The sequence below is a fragment of the Bactrocera neohumeralis genome, chromosome 2 (assembly GCF_024586455.1).
Source record: "Bactrocera neohumeralis isolate Rockhampton chromosome 2, APGP_CSIRO_Bneo_wtdbg2-racon-allhic-juicebox.fasta_v2, whole genome shotgun sequence".
NCBI classification, from domain to species: Eukaryota; Metazoa; Arthropoda; class Insecta; order Diptera; family Tephritidae; genus Bactrocera; species Bactrocera neohumeralis.
In genome coordinates this window covers 13442423-13460587 of record NC_065919.1, presented here as the reverse complement: position 1 = coordinate 13460587, position 18165 = coordinate 13442423, and the positions used below count along the sequence as shown (strand labels likewise).

The 18165-nt window shown below is 33.5% G+C and overlaps 3 protein-coding genes across 14 annotated transcripts; 1 reads left to right on the top strand and 2 right to left on the bottom strand.

Moving 5' to 3' along the window:
• Positions 1 to 54: 54 nt before the first annotated feature.
• LOC126767740 (BTB/POZ domain-containing protein 3) lies at positions 55 to 1234 on the bottom strand. Of its 3 annotated transcripts, none has more exons than XM_050485329.1 (3): positions 1117 to 1234; positions 594 to 1050; positions 55 to 526 (listed from the first exon to the last, which is right to left on the bottom strand). In XM_050485329.1, the coding sequence occupies exons 1-3, from the start codon at positions 1128 to 1130 to the stop codon at positions 236 to 238; spliced, it is 762 nt and encodes a 253-aa protein (XP_050341286.1). In that variant the 5' UTR covers positions 1131 to 1234; the 3' UTR covers positions 55 to 235. The 3 variants fall into 3 exon arrangements, with proteins under 3 accessions (XP_050341286.1, XP_050341285.1, XP_050341287.1); XM_050485328.1 differs by having other exon boundaries at positions 594 to 1053; positions 1117 to 1231; XM_050485330.1 differs by having other exon boundaries at positions 594 to 1053; positions 1113 to 1229.
• Positions 1235 to 2330: 1096 nt separating this feature from the next.
• Positions 2331 to 12261, top strand: LOC126751454 (zinc finger MYM-type protein 3). 5 transcript variants are annotated; one of them, XM_050461730.1, is made up of 12 exons: positions 2331 to 2366; positions 3238 to 4305; positions 4366 to 4626; positions 4926 to 5000; positions 5203 to 7013; positions 7380 to 8416; positions 8475 to 8845; positions 9059 to 9184; positions 9269 to 9390; positions 9469 to 9598; positions 9661 to 9760; positions 9825 to 12261. In XM_050461730.1, exons 2-12 carry the CDS (start codon positions 3288 to 3290, stop codon positions 9997 to 9999), a joined length of 5226 nt encoding a protein of 1741 aa, XP_050317687.1. In that variant the 5' UTR covers positions 2331 to 2366; positions 3238 to 3287; the 3' UTR covers positions 10000 to 12261. The 5 variants fall into 5 exon arrangements, with proteins under 5 accessions (XP_050317687.1, XP_050317684.1, XP_050317688.1 ...); XM_050461727.1 differs by lacking the exon at positions 2331 to 2366 and adding an exon at positions 2373 to 2548; XM_050461728.1 differs by lacking the exon at positions 2331 to 2366 and adding an exon at positions 2642 to 2740.
• Positions 12262 to 13454: 1193 nt separating this feature from the next.
• Positions 13455 to 17807, bottom strand: LOC126751456 (transcription initiation factor IIA subunit 1). 6 transcript variants are annotated; one of them, XM_050461736.1, is made up of 8 exons: positions 17553 to 17807; positions 16814 to 16884; positions 15740 to 15937; positions 15012 to 15020; positions 14306 to 14722; positions 14027 to 14234; positions 13654 to 13898; positions 13455 to 13577 (listed from the first exon to the last, which is right to left on the bottom strand). In XM_050461736.1, the coding sequence occupies exons 3-8, from the start codon at positions 15842 to 15844 to the stop codon at positions 13470 to 13472; spliced, it is 1092 nt and encodes a 363-aa protein (XP_050317693.1). In that variant the 5' UTR covers positions 15845 to 15937; positions 16814 to 16884; positions 17553 to 17807; the 3' UTR covers positions 13455 to 13469. The 6 variants fall into 6 exon arrangements, with proteins under 6 accessions (XP_050317693.1, XP_050317691.1, XP_050317692.1 ...); XM_050461734.1 differs by lacking the exon at positions 17553 to 17807 and adding an exon at positions 17029 to 17546; XM_050461735.1 differs by lacking the exon at positions 17553 to 17807 and adding an exon at positions 17415 to 17546.
• Between the last annotated feature and the right edge of the window lie 358 nt (positions 17808 to 18165).

The window sequence follows — 18165 nt, the reverse complement described above, 5'->3', positions numbered from 1 at the left end:
AACATATAGCTGTGTTCATCTTAATTTTGTTGCTTCAAAAGAAAAAACTTTCAATGTTTTTGCAGACCATAAGGTCCAATTTAATTTGGCCGATTTAAATATTTCATTTTGGATTGAAATTTCAATTATAAACCTATTACGCATTATCTACAATATATGTACATACATATAATGATATTATGTAAAACGAATCTAACGGCTAATAGGTTTTTTAAATTAACATCTAATAATTTGGTTACTTTTTGTTAAACAAATATGATTGTGCAGGTCCCGACTCATAATCTGCTTTTGATAGCTTGTTGAAATCCAACAGGCATGCGGCTTCCACCAATTTAAAAAACTGTTCAGATTCTCGATTTTCATGCAACTTATTTCGACGCCCATATTCCTCTAGCTTTTGCAGAAAAAATTTTGTTGATATATGTGGCTGTTGCGAAACTAATATCACCACTCGTTTCAGATGGTTGGCATTCAGTTCATAGAAGGAGTCGACAGATAACAGCGTCTCGACGTATTTTGTTATTTCCTAAAAAAAAAGAGTCGCACATTCAATTAAGTATAAAAACCAAATATCTGCCCATGACAGCAAATACCTCATAACATAACAATAATAATGGTAAGTTTTCATGAAGGCATGCCAAATCAAACATTGGCCACACATCTCTTATAGCCCAATTGTGTTTATGTTTCAAATGTTTTACTAATTCATCGGTTAAATCTTGCATCATGTACTTGTCTGCTAAATACAATAATTCACCTAACTCTTTCAGCGATAGAAATTCTTCTGTTTCTATTTCATATATATAAACATAGCGTAAGAAGCGTTCAAAACTTTTGCCATCTACCTCTGTTATACGTACTGGTCCATCAACATTAAACTCACTGTAAAACATTCGTTCGAAAACTTCAGAGGCAGAAGCTAAAATCATTTTATGGCAGCGAAAGCGTTGTGGTTCTTTATCTGGTGAATCCCCGACAAGAAATTCACAGTCAGTAAGATGCTGATCATCTTGAAGAAGTCGCATACGCCTCTCCTTACTATTAGGCATTCTGCTGTCAAGGTGTTTATTATTATTAATATACATATATCTCTTATAAAAACCAAAATTTACTTGCCGTTTACAAAACATATTTACGTTAAGAATCTGTATTTATTGTTTTTGTTTTTTAATAACATTCGTAGATCTTGAAGAGTTGATATCAGAAGTAACTATAACAAAACAAACTGTGAGAAATTTCCCTAAAATAAAAATTGCTTCTTCTTCTCTAGAGGGAAACAATACATTGCCTCTATTACAAATTAGGAATTTTGTAAACTAACCAATTTTATACCTACATACGAGTTTAAAATACTTCATATAGACTACAAATTTAAATACATATATATTTTTTAAACCAATAATCTTAGAGTCTTTCAGAAAATGATGGGTAAAAATACTTTGTTAAATATTTAGCGGTGGTCACAGCAATTACTATCAGATAGAAAATTAAAATACTCTGTTAAAATACTTGCTTTTAATACATAGAATATATTTTACTTGACTTATAAACCTGTAGAAACTAATTCGAATTTGTATCATAGTATTTTTATTGTTTTAGTGTAATAGATGTGAATCTTTTACTGATTTTCAGGGTTGTATAATTGCTTACAATCAAAAAATAAAATAATAAGAGGCATATTCGTACGTAAAAGGTGATGTGATAAAAATAGGTACTTCGCTTAGGTTTACTTGTATTCGTTTCATAAGAAGTTCGTTACAAATATATATATGTATATATATTGAATAGGACCAGTGATTTCGTAACCACATGAAGAGCAAAAATGTGTATGTATAATAAATTGGAACGGTGAAATCGAAACGCAATTATTTCCTAATCAGCCATTTTGTCTTGTGCCATTTGCAAATTATCGCATCATGAATATATAAAAATCCTCATTATAGGAATAAATAAATCAAATAGTGACATGTTTCCTCTAGGTAGAAGTGCTAAATTATTATTTTCTATTTTATATAAATTTTTGTCATTGCATTTCTATACTTTACGCCACTCTTTTTGTTCTTTTACTTCTTTGATCTATTACAAAAATTTGAAACCATGGCAGTTAACCACATAAGTTAGGAGATTTAAGGTATTTTGCTTGATGATGCTCGATGTAGTTAAGTTATATTTTTACTGTAATTATTTAGTTTATTGTGCAATTTATATAAATATTTAAAATAAAAGAAATAATATAAATGTTTTTGCCGAATAACTTTCCGAACGCTTCCAGCGTTGACAACTCTACTTGCGCCATTTTCCACAGTAGAATACAGCCACACTGTTGGAAATTGATAGAGTTATGTTTCTTGCAAAGCCGATAGGAGGTAAACCACAATTTTGCGCTTATTTATAACAATTTTGTGTAAAGGTTTTGAGCGCGAATTCTGCAAAACAATCGTAAACAATAAATTGAGTTTTAAGAGAGATTATTGTCATAAAAATTATTAAGTCACGTTTATTATAAAAGTGTTAAAAACGTTGTGGAAATCTAAAATTGACAACAAAAGTGAGTTTAGTTCTCGAGATCGACAAATCGTTTCGTTCCTATGTCATTACTTTTCCGCCTCATTCCGTATCTTGGGCTGTTTCTGTTGAAAGTCGTATTATATCGTGCAATCAGTAAAATTCGTTTGAAGCAAAAGTAATAAGCTATTTATTACGTGGAATATATTTGATTTAAGTTTTCGCTAATTGAAAGGTTTGTGCATATGTGTATAATAAAAATGTCGCCGGTAATAAAGGTCTATTTCACCTGTGAGGGGGACGGTTTGGCAGTTAATGTGGTATTTATACAAGTATTTGCTCCCACTGTGCGTGCTGTACTTTCAGGGTAGCCACACTGTGCATACACCTCGATACCATTGGGTCCGTCTACGAATTGTGTTAGTTTATGAAAATTACTGTGACTATTGTTTAAAATAAATCGCTTTTTATAATGTAAACAAGTTTTCTCTTTGATGAGCTTAAATCAAATATCGACTCTACTAAATTCATCCAAACATCATATATTTATGTATGTAATGTGTTGTATTGTAACGGCGGGAAAACATTTACTATACAGCAATTACGTGAATAATTTAATATATTTGTTAATTGTTCGTCGTGAATTTTCATCATTTCATATTTCATTTATAATCATTTTAATATATACATATATTATTCATTTCTATTTATAACTAAACTTTTGTTTTTTAGTTAATGTTTAAGACTTGCTTACAATTTAAATATCAATCAACCGTGTTCCAATGGAGGAAATCTCAAGTTTAGACTCGTTTCACACTGATGCTGAGTCTAGTGCTCGACCCGAGTCCGAACCACCGAAATTAGATGAGGACACTTCACAAGCCTCAATCGACAAAGTCGTGGAAGGTGACGTCACGAAAGATACTGAAGAAGGAAATAACGACGAGGATTTCGAACAAATTTCGGAAGGATCATTTGACGTCGATGAAAACTCAAATGGAACTTCTTCAGGTGTACCTAAAGATGAAGGCAGTAGCACACAGGAGAAGTTGGCTAGTGGCCCATACGATGGTGATGAGGGTGGTGGTGTTGAAGGTGAAATTGTCAATGAAGAAGAAAATAAAGAACCTGAGACAGTAGACAATAAAACCCAGGAGTCCACAGATTTTGAAGAAGTGGACGCGAACGTATCTGGTGGAGGTCATAATGCAGCCACCGATGAATCAGATATGTTGGGCGAGTCGGACATGACTTTGCCAACAGCTGCAGAAGAGTTGGATGTTTCTGTGGAACCAATTGACAAGACGGTTGAAACGAAGGATGCGGATAATCAAGCTGATAATGGAGCAATGAGTGAACCTGCGGTCGATTTGCAAACGACAGATGGAGATGTGGATATGCCATCAATCACTAACTCACCTGAAGAAAATATAACAACAAATGCTGCTATTGAAGATGAAAATGAAAAAAAGGGTACTGATAAATCAGTTGATGAAGAAAGTCATGATATTACTGTTGAACAGCAAGATGTTAGCATGGAAGCCATTGAAGCCTTGGAAGACGATGCGCCTTGCAATGACAATAGTAAACCTGAGAGTGATGTTAACGAAAAAGGAACGGATATAGATGTAGCAGCACAAGAAGAAGAAAACAGTAAAAATGAAGACGGCGATATTACTGATGTAGTTGGTGATGATAGCAAGCAACTCGATGCTACTGAAGAGAATACCGATGACACAAATAAAATCACGGAAATAGTTACAAGTGAAGAACCTGAACTTGAAACTGAACGGGAAGATGGTATGTATACACATTTATGATTTCAAATTAATAATTACTGAGAGTTCGATTTGATTTTAGAACCAGTTGAAAATGTCCAAGAACCAGAAGATTCGGATATTTGTCTTATACCAGATGACCCTGAGTCTGAAGTAACACAAGCAGAAAAAGAACAAGCTATTTTAGCTCGGGAAAATGCCGAAAAAGAGGATGCAGAGGCTGAAAAACAAAGAGATACAGAAGGAGTCACTGTTGATGCCGCTGTAGCTGAAGAAAATTCGGTTTCAGAAAAAAATACCTCAGCTGCCATTGAAGATGACTCCGAATTTAGTGACGCTAGAGGTGAGTGCCGATTTAAAATTATTGATATTTTTTAAACTATTGATTATACATCCTATGTTTAGAAGTCAAATTTTGGTTTATAGTTAAACTCTTCAGTATTTGATTAATTCCTTTATTTTATTCCAAATTTATTAAGTTGTTTTCAAATACTATTATTGAGTAATATTTTTGAGTATGGTATAAAATATTATAGAAAAGAATATCCATTTTAGCATATGTACATATGTTTCACTTTAAGCTGTTCACTAGATAGATGTAATTCAATAGTGTAAATTTAAAATATTCTTTTTTTTGGATAGTCGAAGCCAAGGCTCAAGCTGAATCAGCTGGAGCTGAAGCTGAAGCCGCTGATGCTGGTAGTGGCAGCAGCGAAGGTGAGCGCCTAAAATACTATTTACTAAGATAATATTTGTCTTATCATAATTGATGAATGTATACTCTTATAATTACCTATAATAAGGCTTAACATTCTATTAACGTAAGTTAAGTAATAAATATATTTAAATTTTATTTTTTTTTTAATTTTTAATCGAATTAACTAATTGCAAAAGTAATGTATAATTTATATTTATATAGGAGTGCAGCTAAACGCAGCAGAAGAAATAGCAGAAGCGCCTGATGCAGACGAACCTTTATTAGAGGAAATGCAAACAAATACAACGGAAATGGGGTCTTCACAAAAAATTATTATTGCTTGGATTATATCATCAACACAAAAATGTATACAGTGTGATAACGAAAAAATGTGTGGCTTTCGATTTAAGAATCCCGAAAGCGGCAATTTTGACTATTTGTGTGAACAAAAATGTTGCGATGCCCTTTTATCTGCTCATCCTGGAAAGTATTTCATTCGAAGGAAAAAGTTTCTTATCGAAGAGTTAACTAATGAAGCAAAAGACGTCGATACTATAGATAATGAAATTGATGGGAGTGAACCCAGCGACGCGGGTGCAGACAAATCTGATGTGAAAGATAAAGATGCAAACTGTCACACATGTTTACAATGCAAGGAAGAAAAGTTATGTAAATACTTCTTCCGTCAGGATGACGAGCATCACTATATTTGTAACGATGTTTGCTACAACCTTTTAAATTCTGAGGAGCCAGAAAAATTTAAATTGAAACGACATTCAATCCGTGTGCGTAACATTGGTTCCACATTACCAGCAACGACAACGTCTTCAGCGGGAGTTTCGACTGTTGCTTCCAGTACGACTGCTGTGACAAAGACAAAAGGTCCACGAGATACGGGAGTAGTAGCTCGGACCTCTGCTGAAGCGGAGGCAGCACGATTAGAACGAAATGCCAGTTTTATGCGTCGTTGTGCTGAATGTTTCAATGAAGTAACGTTAGGTGACAAAAATTTACTTTGGGAAACAATGGATTTCTGCAATGAAATTTGTCTCGGCAAGTACCAACGCACAATCGGTGCTAATTGTCAAACATGTCATGGAGAAGTACCACATCCTGCCCTAGGCAAATATTGTGTACGATTTGGTTTTGACATTCGTCAATTCTGCTGTGCAGCTTGTCTTAATGAGTTTAAAAAAGGATTAAAAACATGTTCGTGTTGTCAAAAGGACATTTCTTCCGGCAGTGAGGGCTTTCTTGCACCAGTGGGTGACAAGGAACAATTTAAAGATTTTTGTTCACAAGCCTGTATGCGTCGTTATGATAGTATGTGCAATCCCAAAAAGAAACTTCGTAACGATACTTGTGCTGTGTGTAATAATGATAAACCAGTGCGTGTCGAAATTATGCTGGATGGTAAAGAACATAATTTCTGTTCAAATCCATGCTTTTCAGCTTTCAAATTCGTAAGCAATATAGTCGCCGATCAGTGTGCTATGTGTTCCAAGTATTTTGAACGCAAGGGCTCGGAGTCATATACAATTTATACAGAAAGACGAACTAAAGTGTTTTGTACACGTGTCTGTCTTAATGTGTATATAATTGTTAATCGGCGTATTGTCTCATGTCAATGGTGCAAAGTAAAGAAATATAATTTCGATATGATCTACAAACAACAAGATGCACAAGAAATTCTAATGTGTTCTCTAAATTGTTTAACTTTGTACGGTGTATCTATTAACGCTTTTTCCCGCACTGTTGCCAATTGTGACAATTGCAACACTTCCGCTACACCACAATACCACCTCACAATGTCGGATGCTTCGATGCGTAATTTTTGCACATATCAGTGTGTTATGCAGTTTCAGAGTCAATTTGCAAGAGCACCGCTTACTTTGGAAAATGATTCACCATCGACCCAACAGACCACTACTGTGACACAAAGCGGATCTAACAAAAACAATGTACCTTTTCCCACTGGATTGCCTAAGAGGGTAAAACTAAAGATGCCGCAACAAACCAAACCGCAAATACAGGTAAAAATAATAATTTCATTAACAGCTTATATATTTAGATCAAAACGTCTCGGAATATTATTTATATATGTATATATATTTTTTTGTAATTTGAACTATCTAAAATGTACATATATACTATAAATATAAAATTAATATAATTATTTGATAGATTATTTAATAATATTGCGCTTTGTTTGGCAACTTTTATTTACGATTTATCTAACGTAGTAGATTGAATATAAAAATATTGTCATCCCTCTCTAGCAAAGAGTTTGTGCAAGTATCGTTATATTTGCTGTTTGAAAAAACCTAACCTCGATTTATTTTTCAGTTAAGAGAGTAACAGTTTTGGATTTAAAATTAACTCCGTATAATTTGTTGCAGATCAAACTTCCTGCAAAAACAACACCTGTAGGTAAAAAGGGGCCTACAATGCCAGTTATATCAACGGTATCTTCTCTAGCAAGTGGTGAGACCGAAACAATGATTGGTAACGTAACTGTACGGCGAGGCAGAGGTAGAGGTCGAAAATTAGATTCGCCACCACCTGTGCCACAAATAACCACACCTCCTATGATTGTACCCTCTAGAGGACGACCAAGAAAACAAATAGATTACACTGCGTCTCCATCTCCACCACCAATAGATCTGCCAACGTCAAATGCTAAATCAATAGGAAAGCGAGGGCAGAGTAATTCGGTATCTGGCCATATGGAAAAAGGTGTTGGGGAAACGAGAATTATTGCTGTGCCACCATATCCACCTGCTGTTCGAAATGTGCAGACCAGTTGTAAACCACAAACGGTAACAGTCGGATTTCAAACTACGCCGAACACTACGAATACAGCTACACAAACTGGTAAGGACTACTCCAACAAGGTGCTAATACCAATACCTGTGCCGATTTATGTGCCACAACCTATGTACATGTATTCGGCACCGTTCCCGGTACCAGTACCAATACCATTGCCAATACCCGTACCAATATTTATACCAACTACACGAAATTCGGCTCAGGGCATTCTTAAGGAAATCAAAAAAATCCAAGACAAAATGCCTGCCGATCCATTTGAAGCTGAATTGCTTATGATGGCTGAAATGGTAGCCGAAGAAAAACACGAATCTGATTCGGATTCAGAAGATGAAGTGAAAACTGAACCGAGCTTGGTTCCGTTACAATACAATAATGATGTACAACCTGTTGAAGTGACTAACAATTCATATGGTGAAGAAGTGCTACAGATGGCATTAAAAATGGCAACTGGTGAGTACGGTCAGCCTGCTGTTGATCTTGAATCGGCCATGACTGCTAGTGAGATAACGAATCCACCACCAGGTATGGTGGGACACGATGATTCTATGAGCCACATGAGTGCTCACCATATGCAACAGCAACCTCACCATATAATGGAAACACAACGGTTTGTTAATTTAGATGATATATTTATGCAATATTAAAATAAAGTTTTGTTATATTAGCGGACGTGGACGTAAACGCGGTGGTTTAACGTCGCCAGTATCACCTCGAAGTAATAACCGTTCACCTGTGAAACGTTCTAGACTGGATATAGAACCATCTCAACCTCCACCGCAACCCATTCAACCTGCAGAAAAACCCGACGCCAACATGTGTTTGAAGTATACTTTTGGTGTGAACGCGTGGAAGCAATGGGTAATGACAAAGAATGCCGACATCGAAAAAAGTACGACTAGGCGTCGACCATTCAAAACAGAACTTTTGCAAATGACCGCAGACGAATTAAACTATTCTCTATGTTTGTTTGTAAAGGAGGTGCGTAAGCCAAACGGCACTGAATATGCTCCAGATACTATATATTACTTGGTTTTAGGTAAGCTAAATTCTATTTTATACATTTAAATAATCATACGTCTATCGTAAGTAAGTGTGTGCCCCACTTTTTTGAATAAATAATTTAAAAATTTTGTAGTTATTAATAAATGTATATTAAAAAAATAGATTAAACAATTTTTTATAAACTAAAATATTGCGCAACCTTTAAAGAAATTTTAATAGCAAATGCTGTGTTCATATGCTTTGTTAGGCATCCAGCAATATCTGTATGAAAATGGCAGAATTGATAACATTTTCACGGATCCATACTATGAACGTTTCACCGACTGTTTGGATGAAGTGGCCCGTAAATTTTCAGTCCTCTACAATGATTCACGTAAGACGATTTTTTTAATATAACAATATAAAAAAATCATTTATAAATCTTTTTCTTAATTAAAAATTATGATTGCGATTACAGAGTACATTGTGACCCGAGTTGAAGAGGAACATTTATGGGAGTGTAAACAGCTTGGCGCTCATTCACCACATGTCCTGCTCAGTACACTTATGTTTTTTAATACGAAACACTTCAATTTAACGGTTTGTAACATCAAACAATCTAATGCTGTCAGTGAGGTTCAATTGTAATTTGAAATCTTTAAATTTTTAAATTTATAGACTGTAGAAGAGCATATGCAACTATCGTTCTCTCACATAATGAAACATTGGAAACGCTCAGCCCAAAATGCTAAAATGCCAGGTACCAGAAATGTACTTCTACGTTTCTATCCGCCACAAGCTGGTCTTGGTAAGTTTTCTTTTAAAATAAAAATAACAATATTTAATTAAAATCTGCACTAATTTTTGCAGATGCTAACCCTCGTAAGAAAAAGGTTTATGAACAGCAAGAGAACGAAGAAAATCCTTTGCGCTGCCCAGTCCGTCTCTATGAGTTTTACCTCTCGAAATGGTAAGTCACTAATAAAATTCATAAACTAAAATAAATCGACTGATCATTTACAACGATTTTGTAGTCCTGAAAGCGTAAAAACACGCAATGATGTATTTTATTTACAACCTGAACGCTCTTGTGTACCCGATTCACCGGTTTGGTATTCCACTCAAGCGCTTAGTCAGGAGTCATTACAAAAGATGCTGCATCGTGTCAAGATGGTTAAGGAGATCAATATTGCACTGCTGACGAGTTAATACGATGTAGTTTTGCCAAGCAGCAGCTGCACACATAGCACCAACACACCAATCTCTAATAGTCACAACCGCAGCCATACAAACCAACAACAGCATTCAGCGTTGCAGACGGCCATTAATGCATTGCGTTGTTTATTTCCGCCTTTAGGATAAAAACAGCAGGCGCAGCTTGACTAAAGTTCTTATTTACTAGAACAGACATGTGGAACAGCGTTTTTCTATACTGTATGCATTCAGTCAGCTTCAGGCAATTAAATAAGGAAACGATAATTGGGTACATATTTACTATAACTGATAAAATATTTTTAATTTATTATACATATGTACAATGTACTAATATCAAAGTAAAAATAGTGAGATAATAATTTTCTGAATATTATACATACATACATATATGGAATCGATAAAAAAATATTAAAGATACACACAATTACTTAGTGTTTGTACGAATACGAACTATTTTTTTATTTGTATGGTAATGTGTTGTTTAGATTTAGTTAAGCCATCTGCACAAATCAAAGGTGAGAAAAGGCACCAAAAATTTGTTTTGAGAATTTGTAACTACAAGTTGAACATTGAATAAATTTGGCATCATGTAACATAAGTTATAGAAATTAATTTGTGTAGTAGCACTTATTTTTTTTTTTTTTCAATTTATTTAGTAGACACAAATTATAAAAAAAGTGTGGCTACTCAAATCGCAAAATATAGAAATCTCGAAAGTGTACACCAGTAATGCGTCACACTCAAGATATTCGTGAACATACAGTGTTATCAGTAAATTTGGATAAATAGTTAAGACATAAAAAATTTAAAAACCCTACTCCCCCTAAAGAACAGTTATACAAATATATAACATAGAGCTGTTTTATCCCTATTTCTAAAATAAGTAGCAACACTCTTTAATTTTATAATTAAAAAAAATATCTATTGTACTTGCTGTAATCTTTTGTATGGGGGTTTAGTGTGAGTTTTGTATTTTTAAGAATTTTACAAACTTTGTGCTAAAAAGCTAACCGATAATAATTTCAATTCTCATTTGATTTATATGATTTTACCACATTCAAATGAAAAGGTTTATCATTAATACGTTGATAAAATAAGATTCTGGATTTTATTATTAGGTTGTAGGCTTATTTTTAAAATTGAACTTTGTTATTATTATTATGATCAAGTAAATAAAGTCACAGACGAAATTGAAATGCCACATGTATAAATGTATATGTATATATTTGCTCGATATTTAATTTGTTAACGTATTTTTCATTTATATTTGGCCTGTATTTGCATGGCGAATATTTGGTTACTAAAGCTTTTTCCAAAAATAAAATCCGAAAGGCAGCAAATTTATATTATCTGCATTTTGAAATTAACTTATTTCAACTTTATACACTAACAAAAACTGCAAATACTTTGAATTAAAAGTGTAGAATTTAAGGAATATTAAAAACGGGATTTTGTTATCAATAGTATATAAAATATTTAACAAATTTTGCTGTTTATCAATAAACCACAGCATAGACATTGTAATTCAAAGTGAACCATTGATTTATTCAACACATGATTTTTTGCGACTTTGAGTACAGTATATGTCATTTTGTGTATTCGATAACTTTTGTAATTGAATATGTTCAAACTCATTGTTGCTCTTGCAATCACTATAATTAAGCCATATTTTATTTTTTTTCCATTTGGAGCTATTTTAAACAGAGTTTGTCTATTCAACACATTTGCAAATATTATATAACACAATTTTTGTTATCACAAAAAAACGAACAGACACCGATGGACACAAAATAGAACACTTGAGAATTTAAAAAGCACATACATATATTTTTATATAGTTAATAATAACCGTCTATAATGAAAAACAATGTATAAAAATAACAACCACACAACGAAATAACGTTGTTGTCCCTACTAAGTACAGTTAGTAATATACATATGTGTTTTGTGACTAATAAATAACTAAATGCAATAAAAAAATTAAGCGAAAATATATCTGTAATGAAATATTTTAAATCAACAACAATATGAATGCAGTATTTTAACAATTGTAATAATTTCAATAAGAAGAAGAATTTCATTTTGTTGCTGATAAATACTTTAAACAAGATAAGGCAAGTAAATGGCGTTTGTATTCGAAGAGTAAATTCAAGAATGCAGGTGTTTTCTTTATTTTTTGTTTTTAATTAGATCCATAAGCTATATCTGTAAATTTTAAAGGATACAATTAAAATAAAAATTAATTACCAATCATAATAGTTTTAACATAATATAGTTCTGACGAATGGGAATATCTACTGGTTTAAGGGAGAGGTAGGGTGGGTTTCAATTTTTTAACCTTAATGAATTCATGTATAAATAAGTTCAAAATTACTGCACCAATTGTTTTACAATAATAAATTACACAACTTTTTCGTAAAAATTCGCTTTTTTTCCTATAAAGTGTTCCCAAAGATGGGAAAATTCCTAAAAATATTTTTGCCCTTAAAGAGCTATTGATATACATACTCAGTGAAGGAGGGGAGCGGGTTTTAAGATCGGGAACAATTCCTCCCGAGCCCGAAGTTCTCAGGGAGGTCCGGTGTTTGTAACAATGTTTTAAGGACTTTTTTGACCCAGAAACTCACTGCAATCATTCTTGGGCCCCCAATTTTCTTTCCACGGCCCTGGAAATATGTATGTACTTCTGAAATCGCTTTCGATTCTAGATACAGAGTAATTATAAATTGTTATACACACGTACGTATGTACATATGCTGTATTTTATATAAAAAGATTACAATATGCACAATTGAGAGGTCAACCTCGAGCATTTCAAAACTATGTCCAAAAGAAACAATATTTGTTAGAGCCTTGAATTTGATATTTTTATTTTGTAATAATGTAAATTAGATAATACAATAACTATTTTCAGCTTTGTTAAACTTTATAATAATACAAAGCTATTACGGTTTTATATGTAAAAGTAAATGTGTTTTCTCATCAACACTATTTTTGCTGTTACTTTTCTAATCTATAACGAATTCTATGTAAATATTTGTTTGCTTTGCTGTTATCAATGTACTGTTTGCCATATATCAGGTATTCTACCAGAGCACAAAAAAGTATGCATATACATATATATGTGTATATATACATGTGCTTAACTCTTTTTATTTGATGCAATTATGTTTGGCAAAGAGATTATCAAGCTTTCAAACTGCAATTTCTGCTCAAATCAACGGTGCATATAAATCCTTATTTAAATTGTGTGCTTGGGAAATATGTCGAACTTAATACAATATATAAGCGCAAATAATATGAATATGAATGCTTATGTACGCCTTGCTGATACAGAATTAATAACAACTGTAAATTAAAAAATTTTGTCTTTTGGCATGAACAATTGCTCAAAAATTACAGAAAGCAAATGTGTGGTAGCATTAAAAGTAGCAAATAACATTACTGTCTTGTGGTAATGGTTTTTACCACTCCGCGTCTCCATTGGACTTTTGGAATACATAATCTTTCCCACCTATATTCATAATACCATCCTTGAGGTAAAACTTCCATTTGTTACGTGAACGTGTGATCTGTAAAAGCAAATAAAAAATACACATAGAGTTCTCATGATTGCCACCATAAATGCTAATTAGATCAAAAACGTACCTTATCGTACTGACAAACAATAACGTTATCCGTTTCGAATACATCGCTGGCATCCTCGTCCGTCACATCATCATCACTGTTGAGCGGTTCTTCTTCGGCGCCACCGTCGTTTTCCGCGTCTTCGTCATCGTCTTTATCTAAATCATCGTCATCATCATTGTCCATGTTATCATCGCTTTCTTCACTTTCGTCTTCGTCTGAAGTGTCTACAGCGCCATCAAGTTGCTTTGAAGCATTGAAACTTTCTGAAATTTTTCAAAACCACGTTATTAACAACTACATACATATATGTATGTATAGAAATATAAGTACTACAAGGCGATCAATTACTTTTGAAATGAGCTTTGTTAAAATAGTCACAACCAATACTTACTCTGCATGTTGCTATTAATGAGCGCCGCATTCACGTGCTGCTGCAACACTGAGGAGGCCAGCGTTGTTGGCAACGACATTATAGACGAAATTAAATGCGCGGTCAAAATTTGTGTTAGCTGATTATCTTGAAGCGCCGATGCTGGAACATGTATGGTGAGCACGCGAGATTCTGTGTTCATGGAGCCAGTTTGAGCGGGTAATGTTATCTGGATTGCAAATACGAACATTCAAACGTGCTAAATGCTTTTTTTTTTTTGATAAAAGTAGTATTACTCACGTTTACAGGCATAATGCGATTCGGATCAAGTGTGGCTACAATCGGTATGGTTGAATTTGTTGATTGTGGCTGTGACCCACCTACACCACCGCCTATTCCTGATGAAGAAGCTACTGGTGCTGCACCTGTTTGCGCGCTGCCAATCACATTCGATTTCTGTAAGCTGTTGCCCAATCCGCCGCTTAGTGTCGACACTGACTTTCCCAACTCCTGTTTAAGACCTCCATTCATTGCGGCCGAGTTGTTGGCTGCAGCTGATGTGGTCGGACCACCGATAGTACCAGCTCCATTTACCACGTTCGACTGTAGCTGTGCAATGCTTGGTTTTATATCGTTGGTTGCATTATTACTGCTGTTTTGTTGAGCTGCAGCTGCAGCGGCAGCCGCTGCTGCTTTCTTAGCTTTGGCGGTGGCAGCCTATAAGCATTGTTTGGAATAATTATGTTTTTAGTTTACTAACGAAACGTACATACCTACTACTATAAATAAGTGTGAGACAATTGATATAGGGACTGTTAGAAGGAAATTTAGAATTTTGAAATAAACTATAGATATGTAATAAAACTAAAAATATTTATGTATTAAAAATTTACCAAATGGTTAGCCGAAATCGGGGATGTTATAAAAAATGTGGATATGGATTATATAAAAATGTTTACATATGTATTACTCATATATACAACAACAAGTTGAGTGGCTCAATTACCTTTGATGGCTACGTGAGTAAAAGTTCCATCAATGGATCATATTTGGTAGATTCCAAGAAGTGTTGCGAATGTGTTTTTGGTGTCGTAATAATATTGTGTTGCATTAGTTTCGTAGAAATAAGTATGTTAACGTAAAATGCACAGCCGAACACATACAAACATAGGTTGACGAATTCATGGAGGAATATTCAAATTGTAAAGTATTTAAATGGTCAATATTTGGCGAAGTGAATTTTGTTTGTTATACAAATTCCAGTTGTATAATATATGTGTAAATGTGATATTTTATTTATTTTGTTTCAGTAGAAATAACGAAGAGTAAATTGGGGAGAAAGAGGTGTTATTATATCATTTAATCAATTATATATTCTTTTAAAATATCTAAAATCAGAGTTATCTAGAGTTCTTAGTTCATAACAAGGCATATAACAAAAGACCTGTTTTTCTATTACTGACATTAAGGAAAAAAATTGAAATTTGACCTGTATAATATAAACTATAAACAATAATAATTATTATATGAATTTAGGACAATTTATTATTTTTATCCTACTCTTTAACATAAAATATTAATTGTCGATTGCAAAATATTTATACGAATATGGGTAACAAAAAATGTTCACGGTTTTTCTTAATTAATTCGATAACCTGAATTAATATTAATAATAAAGCTACTTGAATTGAACAAATACGTTTATTTAATAAATAAAAAAGTCAACCACCCTACCTTCGGATTATTGGCTACAATTGGTGGCGGTTGTGGCTCTGGAGGTTCCGGATTTATTTCCACAGCTTTGCTTGCCATTAGTTTTGCCCGCCAATTTTGTTTCATCTCTTGTAAAACCTGTTCGTCGACACCCTCATCCAGAAAGGCGTCGCGCACATTCGCAATTACATCTTCGATAACAGCATAGTAAACTTTTAGCTAAAAAAAAAGGATACACAGAATTAAAAAAAAAAAATTATTATTTCTTAATACTTCAATGGATAAAACTGATTGTAGTAAGTAACTTATACCGTAAAATTATATAGCCAAGTTTACATACGTGCATTTACATATGTATGTATCCCAAACTGAACCTCAACATAAAAGTGAAAGTGGTTTTAAAGTAAGTTAAGTTTGTTGTTCCCGCTTGAGCTGATACAATTACAGAAGCACTTCATTTTACTTGTAATGCACATTTGTTCGAGGAGTGGCAAATGTACATCCCACATATACATACATATATGCAATCAAAATATTGAACGATTGTTGCAAAACTTAAATATCTTTAAAGTACTTAACAGAAAGTCTAACATTCTCTCTAAAATATGCAATCACATATTACTTCAAATTTAGTATTACTCCTACAATCGGCAAGGGATACAAACACTATTAAGAAAATTGCTAATATAATTTTTCAAAGATGAGCCCGCTTGGTACTTCTTAGTAATTAAATATACCTGGCCTCTGATATCTAAATAAGGTTTCGTTACTTTCAGTATTCTTTGTAAACACAAAACAGCTGATTTATTTTTAGTGTTATCTTTTTTCATAGCAAGGCTAATCATTCAAAGTGCTTTGATATATTCGCATCCAATGATACAAAATTTCTAAGTAGATTTCCTTGTTCTCACTTAAAAAGTTTAACCCTTATTATCAACAACTCAGAAATAAATGAGTTATTTACTTTTGTGTAGCAAAAATAATATGGTTGACATATGTGGTGTATGGGAATAAATGGTTTAATATGAAATATGCTAAGACTCCACCTCTCAGATTTGGCAGAAAATCTTAACTGCACATTTTCATCATACTTACCACAGAAGTCTGGCATAATGTCAAAGCGACCTTCTTTTCCGCCAGTTTGAGGCCGTTGTCTGCTCACAGAACTAACAAAATAAGAATAGTCCAAAACTTTGAAATAGGTCTTTTTACAACAGCAATGATTTGAATATGTAAATAAGTTCAATAAAATAGCGGCGTCAATGTTAGATATGTATGTAGCAAGACGAAAGGTATAACGCAAAACATACGGCGGTGGAGGGGCAAGACCGGATCGTCACGAGTGCACAAAATACTAGATTGCAAGGAAAACTTATGTGGTTGAAGTATCACTATTCTTGCGGCACGTGTAATATTCTTTAACTGATGCTATAAATAGTCACAAATTCATGCAACCTAAGTAAATACTTAATTTTACTAAGAAATGCAACATCAAAGAACGTAAAATTTTTAACGTCTGTTCACATAAAATAGCACTTTTCGAATGGCTCGTCGAAAGTCGTGCTAAGAAATTCCCACGATTGTCGCGAATACTGCCTGTTTCGACAGTTTCCACCTTTCTAGTAGTCTATCTATCCCGTTTACACTCACGTAAGCACCGCAAGGCCTTTGACACGTGTGCAGTTGTGTATTCTACCTTTTGTAGTCGCTGACAAAACAAAGTTTTTACATGTCCTTTACCCCACAATAGAACAGTGTTTACAAGTATGAAAGCATATTATCCTAGCACATGGCTTTTCCATTCTTATTCCATCCGGCATGGAGAAAAATGCACCTGAAAAGGCTTCGCAAAGCACAACACGAAGCGAAATCTGTTTGTGAAATGACGGTCTTTATATACTTTCATCAAGATTTAATGAACACACACAGATGTAGCACACATGTACACTCATATGTGTAAATAGGCATCATGTAGTCGATGTCTTTCTGTAAAAGAATAACTCTGATCAATGCAAACTTTTGTAGCATCTATTTGTTGAATCAACACGTCTTTGTTGGGTGTCAGTCACTTATGTTATATATATTTTTTAATGTACAATATTTAAAGGAATTTCTTGAATTTCGACGAGCAAGTCACCAACACATGAATAAAACGCGTTGCCAACTTGGGTTAAGAATGAAAATGAAGTACCATATCTTTCAATGGTTACCAAGCTTAAATACATTTTTCTTCTTCTGTGTAATTTTATTATTATAACATAACATGGAATGATATCTGAAATGATATATTGATTTTTTTGATTTAATAATATCTGACCAACCTTAAGGGAAGACGTATTAATTAATTTTTCAGGAGCAAAAAACAACAAAACTGCATCTTTTACAATGACATTTTGTAATAGAAGGATATAACATCTGATTTGTTTTGACATTTAATATTGGGTTAC

Excerpts from the sequence above, each read along its gene's own strand:
- LOC126767740 (XM_050485328.1), bottom strand. Across the intron at positions 527-593 it reads TATTATTGTTATGTTATGAG|GAAATAACAAAATACGTCGA; the intron begins GTATTTGCTGTC and ends CTTTTTTTTTAG.
- LOC126751454 (XM_050461730.1), top strand. The coding sequence starts at position 3,288 with ATGGAGGAAATCTCAAGTTTAGACTCGTTTCACACTGATGCTGAGTCT. Across the intron at positions 8,846-9,058 it reads TATATATTACTTGGTTTTAG|GCATCCAGCAATATCTGTAT; the intron begins GTAAGCTAAATT and ends ATGCTTTGTTAG. Across the intron at positions 9,185-9,268 it reads AGTCCTCTACAATGATTCAC|AGTACATTGTGACCCGAGTT; the intron begins GTAAGACGATTT and ends TTGCGATTACAG.
- LOC126751456 (XM_050461736.1), bottom strand. The coding sequence starts at position 15,844 with ATGAAACAAAATTGGCGGGCAAAACTAATGGCAAGCAAAGCTGTGGAA. Across the intron at positions 14,235-14,305 it reads ATCGCATTATGCCTGTAAAC|ATAACATTACCCGCTCAAAC; the intron begins GTGAGTAATACT and ends TTTGCAATCCAG. Across the intron at positions 13,899-14,026 it reads CATTAATAGCAACATGCAGA|AAAGTTTCAATGCTTCAAAG; the intron begins GTAAGTATTGGT and ends GAAAAATTTCAG.